The sequence below is a fragment of the Pieris brassicae genome, chromosome 7, assembly GCF_905147105.1.
Source record: "Pieris brassicae chromosome 7, ilPieBrab1.1, whole genome shotgun sequence".
Taxonomy (NCBI): Eukaryota; Metazoa; Arthropoda; class Insecta; order Lepidoptera; family Pieridae; genus Pieris; species Pieris brassicae.
Window position 1 is genome coordinate 2,488,192 of NC_059671.1, and position 13,098 is coordinate 2,501,289.

The following is a 13,098-nucleotide window of genomic DNA, read 5'->3' on the forward strand; positions in this document are numbered from 1 at the left end:
GTAACCATACCCACTCTTCTTACTCATTCATTCATTGCTCTTTTGAGTTCTCTTTATGGTGTCTTCAATTTTTATCACATTTCGTAAACTTTTGTTATAAAAATTTCCATAGAAATATTTTGAATAAAAAACTCTTGTTTTTCTATTCTCAAACTACACTTTAGACTTGGAGTTTTTTTTCGTTTAGCAGTAGCATTGCTTTTACAATAGTTTTACTTTTACATCTTTTTGATCTTAGTGCTTAATTTTAAATATCCAGTTTAGTGATGATCATTGAAGACAATCTAAAGAATTGTGTTGCATGATTAAAGTTTTAAAATGCATGCATTTGTTGCATTTGCCATTGTATTTTCCAATGTTTATCATAAGCATGTGAGCATTAATAATTTCATTTTAATTCATTTTCATAATTTATGTACTATTTTGATGCATCAATCAAGCAAGTGCATAATATAATTCTAATTGGAACAAAAATTATTGCGTCATAGTCAATTTTATTTTTTCACCGAGCTGTGGCCCAATACTACTTATTTTCATCGGTCTCTTTAGAAATCAATAAAAACGCTATTGCTGAAATCCAGCATTGGGGCCATAAAAACAAAATTATACACTTTGTTGTACAACACACATTTTTTTTATTTCGCCAACAACAATTTATCGTAGTCAGTAACAATCATTTACCAAGTTCGAAATTTATTAGTTCTTTTTAGGTAAAATATAAATGTAGTAATACTTTTTGTTGGGTAGACATAATTATTAGCGATCTCTGTACCGATACGAACGCCAACAGGCCCACCGCAGACATAGCCCGTAGGAGCGCGTGTCTGCGGTGCGCCTTCGCGTGGCGTCGGTACAGATGTCGCATGAGGGTGTTCGTGTGCAGAGCGCGTCGCTCGCTGACGGCGGCGCTGGCCCTCGCGGCGCTGTGGCTCGGCCGCGCGCCTCGGCCGCACCGCAAGCATCGCGGCGCGCGGCGCTAGAGCCGCCCTGACCACCACGCACACCTTATTTATTCTAGATAGATCTAATGTTAACCAATTGCCGCGCTCTCGGCCTCGACTCGGCGACCGCGCCCGCCGCGCCGTCCGCTCGCATCGAACGTTTCATCCTCGTAGCAATATTGTAGTCCTAGATCCGACATTAGACGCTCCCGCCTTTCGTTGCGAGGGGGCGGCCGGCGCCTCGGCCCGTCGCGCGCGCGCATGCGTGACGGCCGAGAGGGACGAACGTCGCGACGGCCCGACGCCGCAGACCGCGTTCGCCTCCGCGCGTTCCTTCCCGCGTCTTCGAATTCTAAATTATCGCGTGCGATCGCTTATATTATACTATTATTAATTAGACTTGTACCGGTACCGTGTAGCTGTTGTGACTCGGAACGCGCGGGGGCGCGGGGCGGCGGGCGCGAGGCCTAACGTATCTCGATGTGTATAAAGTTTGTAAATAAGATTTCGCACAGATCTCGCCGCCACTCGTGCTACCGTTGCCCATGTTGTAAGAAATATTTCGTAATATATTATTATAGTTTATGTTTGTCTTTGTATAAAGATGGTCGTTTTCATGAATAATTTTAAATAAACCAAAAATAGGTACCAAATATAGAAAAGATATGATTGTTTCTTAATTTCATAAAGCATTTTGATGCTTGCATGTTGTATTGTGTTCAAAAAATTACAATTAAAAGATATCCACATATGATGCATTTTTATTACAACTCTCAAGGTATATACCGAGATCAACCAAGACTGTTTTGAAATATAATTTTGTATAAAAATAGCTAAATAAAATGCAAAAGAATAAATATTAGAACTAAAATTTAACTAGGACAAAAGGCTGGGTTAGTGGGGGCCACGAGAGATGGATAAATGTTCTGATTCAGATTTTGAGCAGGAGGGGAAATAGCTGGAACGAAATTCCTGGCGTTGGCATTGTTAAGGAACGCTGGAGAGTTTGTAAGATAGGCAACGCGCATTGGCTGGAGGGATTTATTGGCATGCTCCACTACTCCCGAGACCAGTGTGTACGATGTTGCAAATAGGGTTATAGCCTGAAAAGGAAAATTTAATACATTTCACCAATATACACTTCAAAGGTGGTCGTTGGTTGCAGCATCTGCAATTTCATTAAATTTAAATCATTTTGCCTGTTCAAAAATGTTTTTAAAATACACAGCTATCGTACTCGCTTCTAATTTTATTATCACTTAATTAACCAATGTTTTAATAAAAATATATGTACCATAACAACGATTATTCCACACGCAACAACGGTAAGCGAATTGACATATAGACGTAGTTCTCTGATGGCTGGTTGCAGGCAGCCCTTGGTGTAAATCGGATACACACATCGATCACTTTCCTAGGAATATATCAAAAATTACTTAGTAAGATAATAACACGAAGTATAATATTTTTGAGGTTATTTTGGTTAAACGCAGTTGACTCAGGAACCAATGTTTTTTTTGTTGTTATTCATGTTTCTAAATCTCAGTATTAATTTGTTCATTCGCTAACTCTCAACATTGCAAAGAATCCACCGATTTTTAAATTAATTTATTCTAAGTGTAAAAAATAATGTTATACAGAAATATCAAGGCATACCAAAGAAGTTGCTATTTGGTTCCTTGCATCTTTATAACTTGTTACATGGACGAAAGTTCTAATTGTAAATTGTTACAATATAGGTTTTTAATTGTATTATAAGAATGTATGAATTTAATAAATCCAATATTATCTGGAGTCTTAGGAAACTCTGGTTTAAATTATTACAGGAAGAAGGCAATACAGACATTATATACACGTTAGCCAACATAAAAAGTTGAAAATCTACTGTTATATGCATTTGTCGCGTTCCTATGGTTAAATTTATAGAAACCACAGCACTTTTCTAATGTACCACATTATGATCTTATTACATTATTCTGTAAATAAATAAATTTAAAGAAACGTATCCTTGAAGTAGATGAACCAGATTTGTCCATATTAAGAAGAGAATGTAAAATAATTTTATTAATAAAAACTATGGTTCTAGTGGTTGCAGGCAAAAATAGTTTTCTCTTGCAAATAATTGAGAATAACTGCTTTCAGTCATATATGCAAAATTAGGATAGCTCGGTAATCTTAGCAGCACGCTTGGGCCGCTTTAATATGTATTCATTAGAATAATGACATTAATTGTGTAATCAGAAAATAAAAACAAAATATATTACACATAGCCTATGGGTATAGTGGTAAAATATATTTATTATATATAAAAACCTTACTATTTTTCAGCTGAAAAGCGCATCACAGCTTTATTGGCCACGCTTGGTCCACTTTTATCTGTATTCATCTACTCAGTGTAAACATGTCAATAAACTATATATATTTTTAAGCTTAATTGAATTTACCTTCCCTAAACCTAAACGACCGCAACATGCAGGTGGTAAATTACGACGATGAAGCAGCCAGTCTGTATGATGCTGAACGCCACAGCACTTTAGCTGAAAAACAATATTCATATATTTCGTAACTTGAATTACTAATTAAATACATACATGGTTCGAATACTAATTTTTTTTATTATATCTAAATTGATTATTTATATTATAGTTCATCATGAACAATACAATTTCAGTTTCATTCTATTAGCGCATTAAACATTCGCTCGAACGGTGAAGGAAACATGGTGAGGAAACCGGCTAGCATTAGACCCAAGAAGTCAACGGCGTGTCTCAGGCAGAGGAGGCTGATCGCCTACTTGCCTATAAGTTTGACCGCCGCTTTTTTTTAATACAAGGGTCAGCCAATTAAAACAAATATTACCAATTCTAAATAAGCATTTCTACTATTCGTAGACATAGGATAAAAGAGGACCTAACCCATAATAAGTTAAATGTTAAAACTGTTGTGTGTTCTAAACCTGAGTATTTTAAATAATGTAATATAACTATCACACGCGTAAACTAAAGGATAGATGCTATTTATGATCCCTGCTTATAAAACGCTCAGAAGAGTGCATACATCTGCCTATACTCACAGAGCGTAACTCCTACGGTTATTGTAATAGCCACGCATATAAAACTAAGAAAATCTGAGTAAACAAATCCCTATGTGTACAGGAAAACACTAACTTCAATTTGCATAGCTGTAAAAGCGCTTTTCACAGCGGGATCTACACCCTCTTCTGACAGAGATCTATACATAGTTTCATTAAGCGCTGCCGGATCCCGTGTAGCCTTCGACAATGCCATGATTGAAGACATCCCAGTACATAACAGTACTAGTGCTGCCGTCACTAATACCATAAGCTAAAAAATAACAGTATTATAGGTTTTAAGACTCGACCTCAATCAATATCTGAAGATAGATTTCAAGTTTTATCAAAAGCGTCTAATAAATCCTTCCTACTTGTCATAAACTAATATTTTTTATTAATCAATTTAAGATTTATTTTATTTAATATAATGTGCAAAAAAATCTTAAAAGCACAAATTTTTGTTTTTCTCCTCGTTGAAGCCTTCTACAATAAGAGACATTTCTATCTGCTACCCATAAATGATGTTTTTCCTGGAAACAAAACCGCCACTGTCATATAGAGGACCTATATGACAGTAATTATATGGCGGTAATTCGTACTTGCCATTGCCATTATTACATACCGTAGCCAAAAGTCTCATGGACTTATGATAATAAGGTACTAAAGTTGACAGCCAACACGCAGGCAAGCAGAGCAGTGCTCCTGATAGGAAGAGAACACTCGCTCCCAGTTCAACTCCCAAGTCTGTGGTCCAGAAGTAATATGACATACGAAAGAGGTTCCATGCTGTCGATCCACCGAGAATTGCACCGCCACTCTAAAAATACTTGTTATTTAAAAAAAATATTATTTAAATTTCTTACAAGGCAACAGATATTTGAAACTAGTAGGTATTTTTCAAGTATTTACATCTGCTTATTCTGCATCTGCATCTGCTATTAGCTTTTAAAGATTGGTAAGACGCGCATGTTACATTTGATTACCTCCAGTCAAATGACTGATGCTTTTGATAAAGAAAATACATTTGCATTAGAGAGCCAAGTATAGGCTAAGGACGTTACAAGCAAGGAATATTATATTTGTGGCAAAGTCACCCAAATAAATGCTAAAGAAAATGCCAACGATTGACTTATATTCTAGGGTCTTAAGCTCGTAGAATAAAAAGATATTGCACTCAAACTTACAAGCAGTAAACCAGCACATACGAATAAAATTAGCCCAGTATTTTTCATTATGAATCTTTTCCGTTAAATTTTTATAATGAAATTTTGATTGAGTTATTGTGTCACATTTGAAAGCGATTTAAATATCGTACCAAAATTATTATAATTGTGGAAACGGAAGTGTTTAGAAAATAAAAGTCAAACAGAACTAACTGAATAGAAATGTATCTGTAGTGAAAGATATTATACAAAGTTGTGGGTGTAGGTGTTATATGTTATTAAACTCACAATGACTATATTCATATAGATAATTAAGTAAAACTCAACAGAAAAAATATTAAATTTATACTAAATTTACATTTACCACCAGTTCGCAAGTCAAGGGCGTAGGGCGGACAAAAAGATCTGGCAAGAAACTCTCCACCTTCTTTGAGCCATACAATTGTTGAACTGCAGCAAATCAATCAAAATTAGTCATTCATCATCAATCATTTAAATAATCGTAAAAGTTGTAAACAGCTTTTATTCTTTTTTTTCTTTTATGCTTTTCTTGATAATTTTACGTTTAACGAGAGTTTTGAATTCAGTGATGATTTTTCGTACGCTTAGATTTGTTCTGATTCGAGTATTACACTGGTCAAAGGTACTATTTGAACTAAAAAAAATAACTCAGACTTGCCAAGAGATCGTTGCCATTAAGACGCTCTTATTTGCCGTTTGAGAAGCGCATCTTATGAGTTTGTTTGGGATAGGTTGCTCGTATATTTATGTATCTATTTTAGTCTAGTATTCTAGTTTATCTATCGTCGAAGATTTCAGTGTCGAACACTTCCACAACCCATGTCTCAGTACGATTATAACATAATTATTACATATTACAATTGAGGCATCTGACGTTATGACAGTAACAATATAAAGTTTTGCCTTTTTAACCTGGATCCAGTCACGTGAAGGATTATATATGAGGCTGTTGGTTTCTTCATGTTGTCTTTGTCTTTAATATATGTGTATTGGGAATTTGAGCAACCGCCTAGTTCGGCGCCGGAAGACGGTATTGTCTGCCTCTGCGACTCTAGTACAGGTGACAATGTCAGCGTCAGATATGTCGTGGATGAACAGAAGTAGCGAAATACTTAATGGATGATGACAGGCATTCTGTATTTAAATCAGGAATACCAAGTTCCTCGTCGAGCGACGCAACGTGGAACTTGTGAACTTGAGCTATTTTATAGTTTGAAATATGTTATCGGTTTTCGCAAATTTTTATCGGAAATATAAGGATATAATTCAAAACATCATTTAGAAATTTCTTTATATCTGTGGTTTCGAAACGAAATCCATCCGCACAGTTCGGATCCGAGGGGTTTGGGTTTTAATAAGAAGCTCGTCGTTCGTTTTTCGTAATAGACGCTCTCAGTGAGACTGAGTATCCAATTGTGTAAGTCTGGATTCCAGATATTTGACTGTATTTCCTAATGACACAATTGGTGGTTGCTCGTGGTAAACCTCAGTACAGGAGTATTCTTGTCTTTCATCAACTTTGATTTTAGTATTGTCTTTTGTTAACATAGCTTTTACATCTTAAGAAAACACTTTTTAATCGGATTGAAGCTATGTATCATTATTATAAACTTATAATCTTCTATATATATAAAACATGTCACAATGTTCGTTCCCATACTCCTCCGAAACGGCTCGACGGATTCTTATGATTTTTTTTATGCATATTCAGTAAGTCTGAGAATCGGCTACTATCTATATTTCAAACCCCTGAGTGATCAGCGGTGTCCACCCCATTTTTTTTCACACAAATCATTTTGTTTTTTTCTTTTTTATGATACAACATACAAAAATACATACAACGCCTCTACGATCAACTCCTATTTTTAATTATAGTAGAGAGGTTATTTTTATGGAACTATAGAAATGTTTCCTATATAAATTATATACTTGGCAAGACGACGTTTGCCGGGTCAGCTAGTTATTTACATAATTTTAAATTTGCTTTACAGCGTGCGTGGTCACGGTGACCAGTGTTTTCTTAACTTTGATTTTGTTCCTTATGGAGTAGAGACTCTTGGGCCATGAGGTTCATGTGCACAGGCACTTATTAAACTTTTAAGTTGGCACCTGGTAGATAGTTCCCCAGAGCTGGTGATTTCCTGGCTCAACGAATAAGTATCGCAATACAGCGAGGAAATGCTGCCAGCGTTAAAGGTACACTGCCACAGAGACCGAACTTTTTAAATTTGTTTTAATTCTCTTTTTAATAATATTTATTATGACTTTGTAGATTATGAATGTTTGTTCTTCCATCTTACAATATATTTTATTTCATTTCGTATGTTTGGCAGAATCTTTGAAATCTTATACTAAGTTACTGAGTAATATAATAATTTGTATATATTATATACAAATTATGATTCTCCTACGATATTTATTGCAAAGTATTTTCCTAAAGTTCCAAAACATTATGTAATAACGTCAGTGTACTGCTAATTATCCACATAACAAAATATCACCAGACCAAATCTTTCCGATTGAACACCTTAATTTGACAAATCGTAATTTGTCTTACTTTTTACACTAATTAAAACTAAATTATAGCTAGATTTTTATGAAAATTTATATTTTAAGTGTTTGTTATATGGCTTAAAATCCATTGAAAAATATTGTACATTTTTTATATATAAATGATGGTAGATTCAATATTAGTTTGTGTTTCAATAAGCATTAACATGAAGTACATAGCTTTCGCGTTTGTCTTTATCCTTCAGGGTCTAGTCGTAAATAGTTTGAGGGACTCTGTGGAGGATACATTTGAGTTTGGTATGTTCCTTAAAGTATATTTTGTTTGAAATATAAAAACTCTATTTATGAAGAAAAAAAACAAGTTAGTCTATTCTCAATTTTCTTCTGTTAAATTACGCTGAGATGAAAAGGGAAAGAGTATATATATTAATATTTTTTAATTGTTTATTTAATTACTAGTAATCTTACAACTAGCAAACATATTATAAAACAAAACACTTAGACAATTCAGAAAGCCAAAACATATCACATAGATTAACAATATATATGTAACAGAAAACAAGTAAGTACATTAATGGAGAGAATATATTAAAAAAAAAATTAAACTAATGAAAACTGCAATTTGATATTTGAAACAACAAATTATTAAAAGAGACAAATGTGTGTAAATACGGTTTCCACAATAAAACTGTGCAATAAGACCGTGTATCAAGTGTGTAAGCTCTAGCAAATTTATGATATATTTAATTTGCTTTCCCGTAGGCACAAAACCTGAGACTTTATTTCTACTGAAAATATCTTTATATCAAAATAATAGCGTATATTATGTTGTCTTAATTTATATCTTGCAAGCCGTTTACATTTTTCAGGGGTGAATACTGGTATCGTTTCGTTTACCACCTCCGGAGAAATTGGCTTACTAGAGAAGCACGTGGAGATACCTATAAACGTATGTATTTTGTATTTACAAATTAAAGATTTCGTCGTGATTTGGCAGAATACTACTGTAGCTCTTTGAGGCTAAATTTAATGCTGATGCATTTTGCATAAGGAGAAAAACACAACCTGTATGTCCCTATTAGTGTTAGAAATATTAATGTGTTTATTATTTTACGTGATGAATGCTTTTATGTCTGAGGATCCCAGAATTTAATTAAATGATGATGAGGATGGCAGAATTAAAAAATATTACATAGATACAATTATTTTTGGAATATGTATATCAATCAATTGCTACCTATATCTCTTAACTAATGTGAGACTCATGTCAATCCATTTGTTTCAGTTACCAAGATGTATGAAACTGACTTACGTGCGTGTGGATGTCGTTAACCTGTTAGGGCCGCCTAAGGTTGATCTCGACTCAGATGGAAACATTGTTATTATACAATATCGCCCGTTGCAGTTCAGCAAGTCTAGGTACACGGTTGTGGCGAAGGCAATCCCTTCACCTTTTTGTTCAATGTAATATTGAATATGGCAGTACATATAAATAAAAAAAATGTGTTTCTTTCTCTATTCCAATAATTATATTATATACGCTGGAGCAATGGCCCTGGCCATTGTCATTATAGAGAATTAGGCAGCTGATACCAGCGCCATTGCTCCGACACCGACATTCTGATAAGCGGTGCGCTCTCTGCACCAGCCCGAAATAGAAAAAGAAATAGTTCTTTAACTTGCGGCTGATAGTAACGATTACGTCCCAACATATATAATATTTCCAATAATCGTTCTCAAAAGCAATCCTGATAAAGTTTTGCACGATATTTTGTCGTCTGAAATTGCGTCTTTCTAAGAAGCTGCGCAGTTTGCAACAACAAGATAGGAGGAATTAAAGTCATTGGTTGAAAAGCGAGACTCGAATTCTTCTCTCCAGGAAAAATTGAGTGCCTTGCTAGTGGTTGTCTTATTCACTGAGGGGAGTCAAATGTTAAGATTCGTGGCCTACCAGAATTAAAAAATAAATATCTGGTGAAACAGTCGAATGAATTAGTGAAATAGTTTTCAGTAATATTGTAGTGATATGGTGCTTTGTGCTTAGAGACAGATAAACCCCAATATTGGACGGCCAAGTTCCAGAGATGAAAAGTCTTCAAGCTGCTCACAGAGATAATTTACTTAATTTACATCACAACTACTCAAACTTATCATCTCGGTGGAACGCTTAAACAACCTTCGGTTATGATCAATTGTCAATCAGACCAGTCACATCAGTCTATAAAAATGAGTACGGAACACTTCAAGGTAGTATTTTGGCTCCACTACTTTTTCTAACATAACAAAATGACCTCCCAGATGCTATCAGAACTGCATACTTTTTGCTGATGACTATACTTTTAATAAAAAGTAAAAACAAACAAGATTTAAAAAACAACTTTATTAAATCTCTAGACGACGCCATCAACTGGCTGAAATCAAATAATCTACAAATAAACATGGCCAAGACATAATTCATATTTAGACGTATAAATGTCGTCCGGAAGTCCTTACAGCAAAGTAAAAAAGCATTGTAAGTGAACCTGACATTATAGATACGGATATCTTTTACGGTGCAAACGAATAATCCACGTAAAACTCGAGGGAGTTGTGTGGTTTTTTCTTTATCGATTCCGTAGTAACGCATAGATTTAAACTTGTTATAGGAAATTTTATGACTGATTTCCGATGGTAAGCAGTTTGATTTAAAATGCTGATAGCTTCTGGTTCAAAAAATATGTAACTGGTTCAATTGCAATTACGTATACATTCTCAACTATGAGATTACGTTAATGTGGAACTAATGAAAACATTTACTTCATTATTTTTAAATCAATAAGTGTGTCTAGAATATTTTAGAAGACATTTTGCGCTTAGAACTTTTAACGGACTGCCGCATAAGAACTAATAATGAAGTGGTTTATATTTGTCTATGTATGCATATTGATGCACTTAACTGAGTGTATGGCTGATACTGATGTCTTTGATTTTGGTATGTATAAAACTTTATTCATGAGAGAAATATGTTTGTGACAAAATTTATTTAACGCTAGTCTCCACACTAGCGAGCCCCTGTGTTGTGGGTTACACTGGATTACAATTATTCCAGGGTACATGCATGTTTAAAACAATTTTTTTGTCAAAGTGTTAAATCTAATCAAACAAATTTCGTATAAGGCCTTAAGTATGCGTGAATGCATGAGTATATGAATGAGTGTGTATACGTATTATACAAAGTGTACTTAAAAGTTTGACTGCTAGTTGTTATAGGCGTGCGCTGTGTCTTAGTTTTTGGTACCACAGAGGCATGTCAAAATATGCAGCCCCAGCCTTTGCAGGGTCGATATCCGATATGAGAAAACACTTTTTAAACGGCTAAACTTTTTGAACAGATTGAAGCTATGTATTATTATTAAAAACTTATAAATATTTACATAATTATAAGTTTGTAATAATAAGTGTTTTTCTTAATGTGTAAAAGCTATGTTAACAAAAGACAATACTATCCGATATGAGTTTATTAACTGTATATATTGTTGATCTTGTAGAACCATGAATGATAGAGTAAAAATGATCTTACATTAATCGTTATTTCGTTCGTTCTCTTGTTTTAACAATAAAAGTTTTATCGCCATCAATTGAATTATTTAATAAAGACTTGATTAATGTGATTGTCATTAAGTACATATGAAATAAACAAAAAATCATAATATTTATATATCGCTGACCTACTGGTTATGTTAAAAATGTTATATTTTATTTAAGGAGACAACATTGGTAGAGTTTCGTTCACAAAATCTGGAAACATTGGCTTTTTTGAAAAAAATGTTGAAATACCAATTATTGTAAGTTACCCATTTTTGAACTATATTATATATGATTAACTAGATATAATAATTAGATAACAATGAAATATAACTTGACTTAACCTATATAGTCATAATTAAAATTAAAACAAATCTAAAAATATGTGTACCTTTATATATTGTAATACTTATTCGTTGAGCGAGGAAAGCACCTAGCTCTGTGGTCACCGGTACTAACCGCCAACATAAATCATTGAATTTATAATTTTTATATTCTATAATTATCTAGTTTCCTAAATGTCTGCTAATGTGTGCTCTTTTTACAGATACCAAAATGTTCGAAGTTAACTTACGTTCGAGTAAGCGTAGACAACAAACTCGGACCTCCTAAAGTTGATTTTGACTCGGAAGTAAACACTATTATCATTAAATATCGTACACTACAATACAGCAAGTCTAGTTATACAGTTGTAGCTAAAAGTGTTGATACAAATTGTACATACAATTGAATTGTAAATTATCGTTATAAAATATTTGGAAGTCTCATTGTTAAACAAAAAAAAGTTCATTTATTCATATAGGTAACACGTTAAAACAGAAATGTATATAAAATGCTTCTAAGTTCTTTACTGTCATTATACTGTTATTCATTATACAATTCATATAATTATAGCCTTTTCTTGTGTATCTCCGAAGTTGCTCAGTCACAAAAGGTAGGTTTCTCCTAGACCAAAAAAGTCTTTGAAGTGACCACATTTTTGAAATTCATCCATATGTGAGATATGAATCAAAAATGTGTTTTATAAATTATTACGGCATAGATTACTACGCAAAAATGGCATTTTAAATATCAATTTTTCCTAAATCTGTCTAACCAATCATCTTATGGCAACTGTGCATATTTTCTCTCTCTACCAGAGTGTTCAAATGTTTGCTGATAATACAGGAGTTAAGAGGAGCTATATCACTATAGATATTGTCAATATATGTTGCCATGGCTGTTAACCCAGTAGGTACAATAATATTATTAATAAAATGATATGATTTAAAGAGATTAAGCATACGTTTACTTGAACTAGAGGTCAAGCAAATTTAGTTTAAAGCCTCCATAAACGAACATTTTTTTCTTAGACTCTTGCAATTTGTATAGAAGCTGCTCTAATAATCAAAGCTATCACATTGAGCTGAAGGAGGGCTATACAAACTAACAATGATAAATTGATCCAGTTCCACATAGACTCACTGTGTACTTTCTTTCTTTAAATTTTAATTCTGTAAGGTTAATAATGAGCCACTGCGTATTGCATTTCCTCTACAGAACGAACTACCAATCTTTACGTTGAAAACTTTACACTTTACAAACAGAACACAATGTTTTTAACCAGTGTTCTGTAATACACAATATGTCAACATTTTCACAGCTCAAAAACAACTCAACTCAAGGAATGAAAAGTAAACTTCTAGTAGTTAATTTTCTTTGTATATTTTGGTGAACCAGATTGATAGTTTTTACTTATCTTACTTACTAATTTTAGGCCAGAGAGACCCTATATTGTCTTAGAATCTAATTTAAATTAGAAATACTACTTTTTGGAATATCTTCC

The 13,098-nt window shown here is 33.7% G+C and overlaps 3 protein-coding genes and 1 long non-coding RNA gene across 6 annotated transcripts in view; 3 read left to right on the top strand and 1 right to left on the bottom strand.

Annotated features, from left to right (window-relative positions):
* LOC123712058 (protein kinase C-binding protein NELL1-like) overlaps positions 1-1,692 on the top strand; it is a 40,364-nt gene extending 38,672 nt beyond the window's left edge. For all 3 annotated transcript variants that reach the window (XM_045664992.1, XM_045664993.1, XM_045664994.1), the window contains one exon: positions 884-1,692. In XM_045664992.1, the coding sequence (XP_045520948.1) occupies positions 884-980 (97 nt within the window). In that variant the 3' untranslated portion in view covers positions 981-1,692. The remainder of the gene's footprint in view (positions 1-883) is intronic.
* On the bottom strand, positions 1,685-5,334 carry LOC123712060 (tetraspanin-9-like). The gene is made up of 6 exons (XM_045664995.1): positions 5,199-5,334; positions 4,637-4,831; positions 4,109-4,285; positions 3,386-3,478; positions 2,236-2,355; positions 1,685-2,044 (listed from the first exon to the last, which is right to left on the bottom strand). Exons 1-6 carry the CDS (start codon positions 5,244-5,246, stop codon positions 1,814-1,816), a joined length of 864 nt encoding a protein of 287 aa, XP_045520951.1. The 5' UTR covers positions 5,247-5,334; the 3' UTR covers positions 1,685-1,813.
* Positions 5,335-7,898: 2,564 nt separating this feature from the next.
* Positions 7,899-9,227, top strand: LOC123711741. Its single transcript, XM_045664476.1, has 3 exons — positions 7,899-8,006; positions 8,579-8,658; positions 8,995-9,227. The coding sequence occupies exons 1-3, from the start codon at positions 7,916-7,918 to the stop codon at positions 9,175-9,177; spliced, it is 354 nt and encodes a 117-aa protein (XP_045520432.1). The 5' UTR covers positions 7,899-7,915; the 3' UTR covers positions 9,178-9,227.
* A 1,296-nt stretch (positions 9,228-10,523) lies between these two features.
* On the top strand, positions 10,524-11,885 carry LOC123711742. Its single transcript, XR_006754004.1, has 3 exons — positions 10,524-10,680; positions 11,454-11,533; positions 11,821-11,885. It is a non-coding gene; the product is annotated as an uncharacterized LOC123711742 (long non-coding RNA).
* The last annotated feature ends 1,213 nt before the right edge of the window (positions 11,886-13,098 follow it).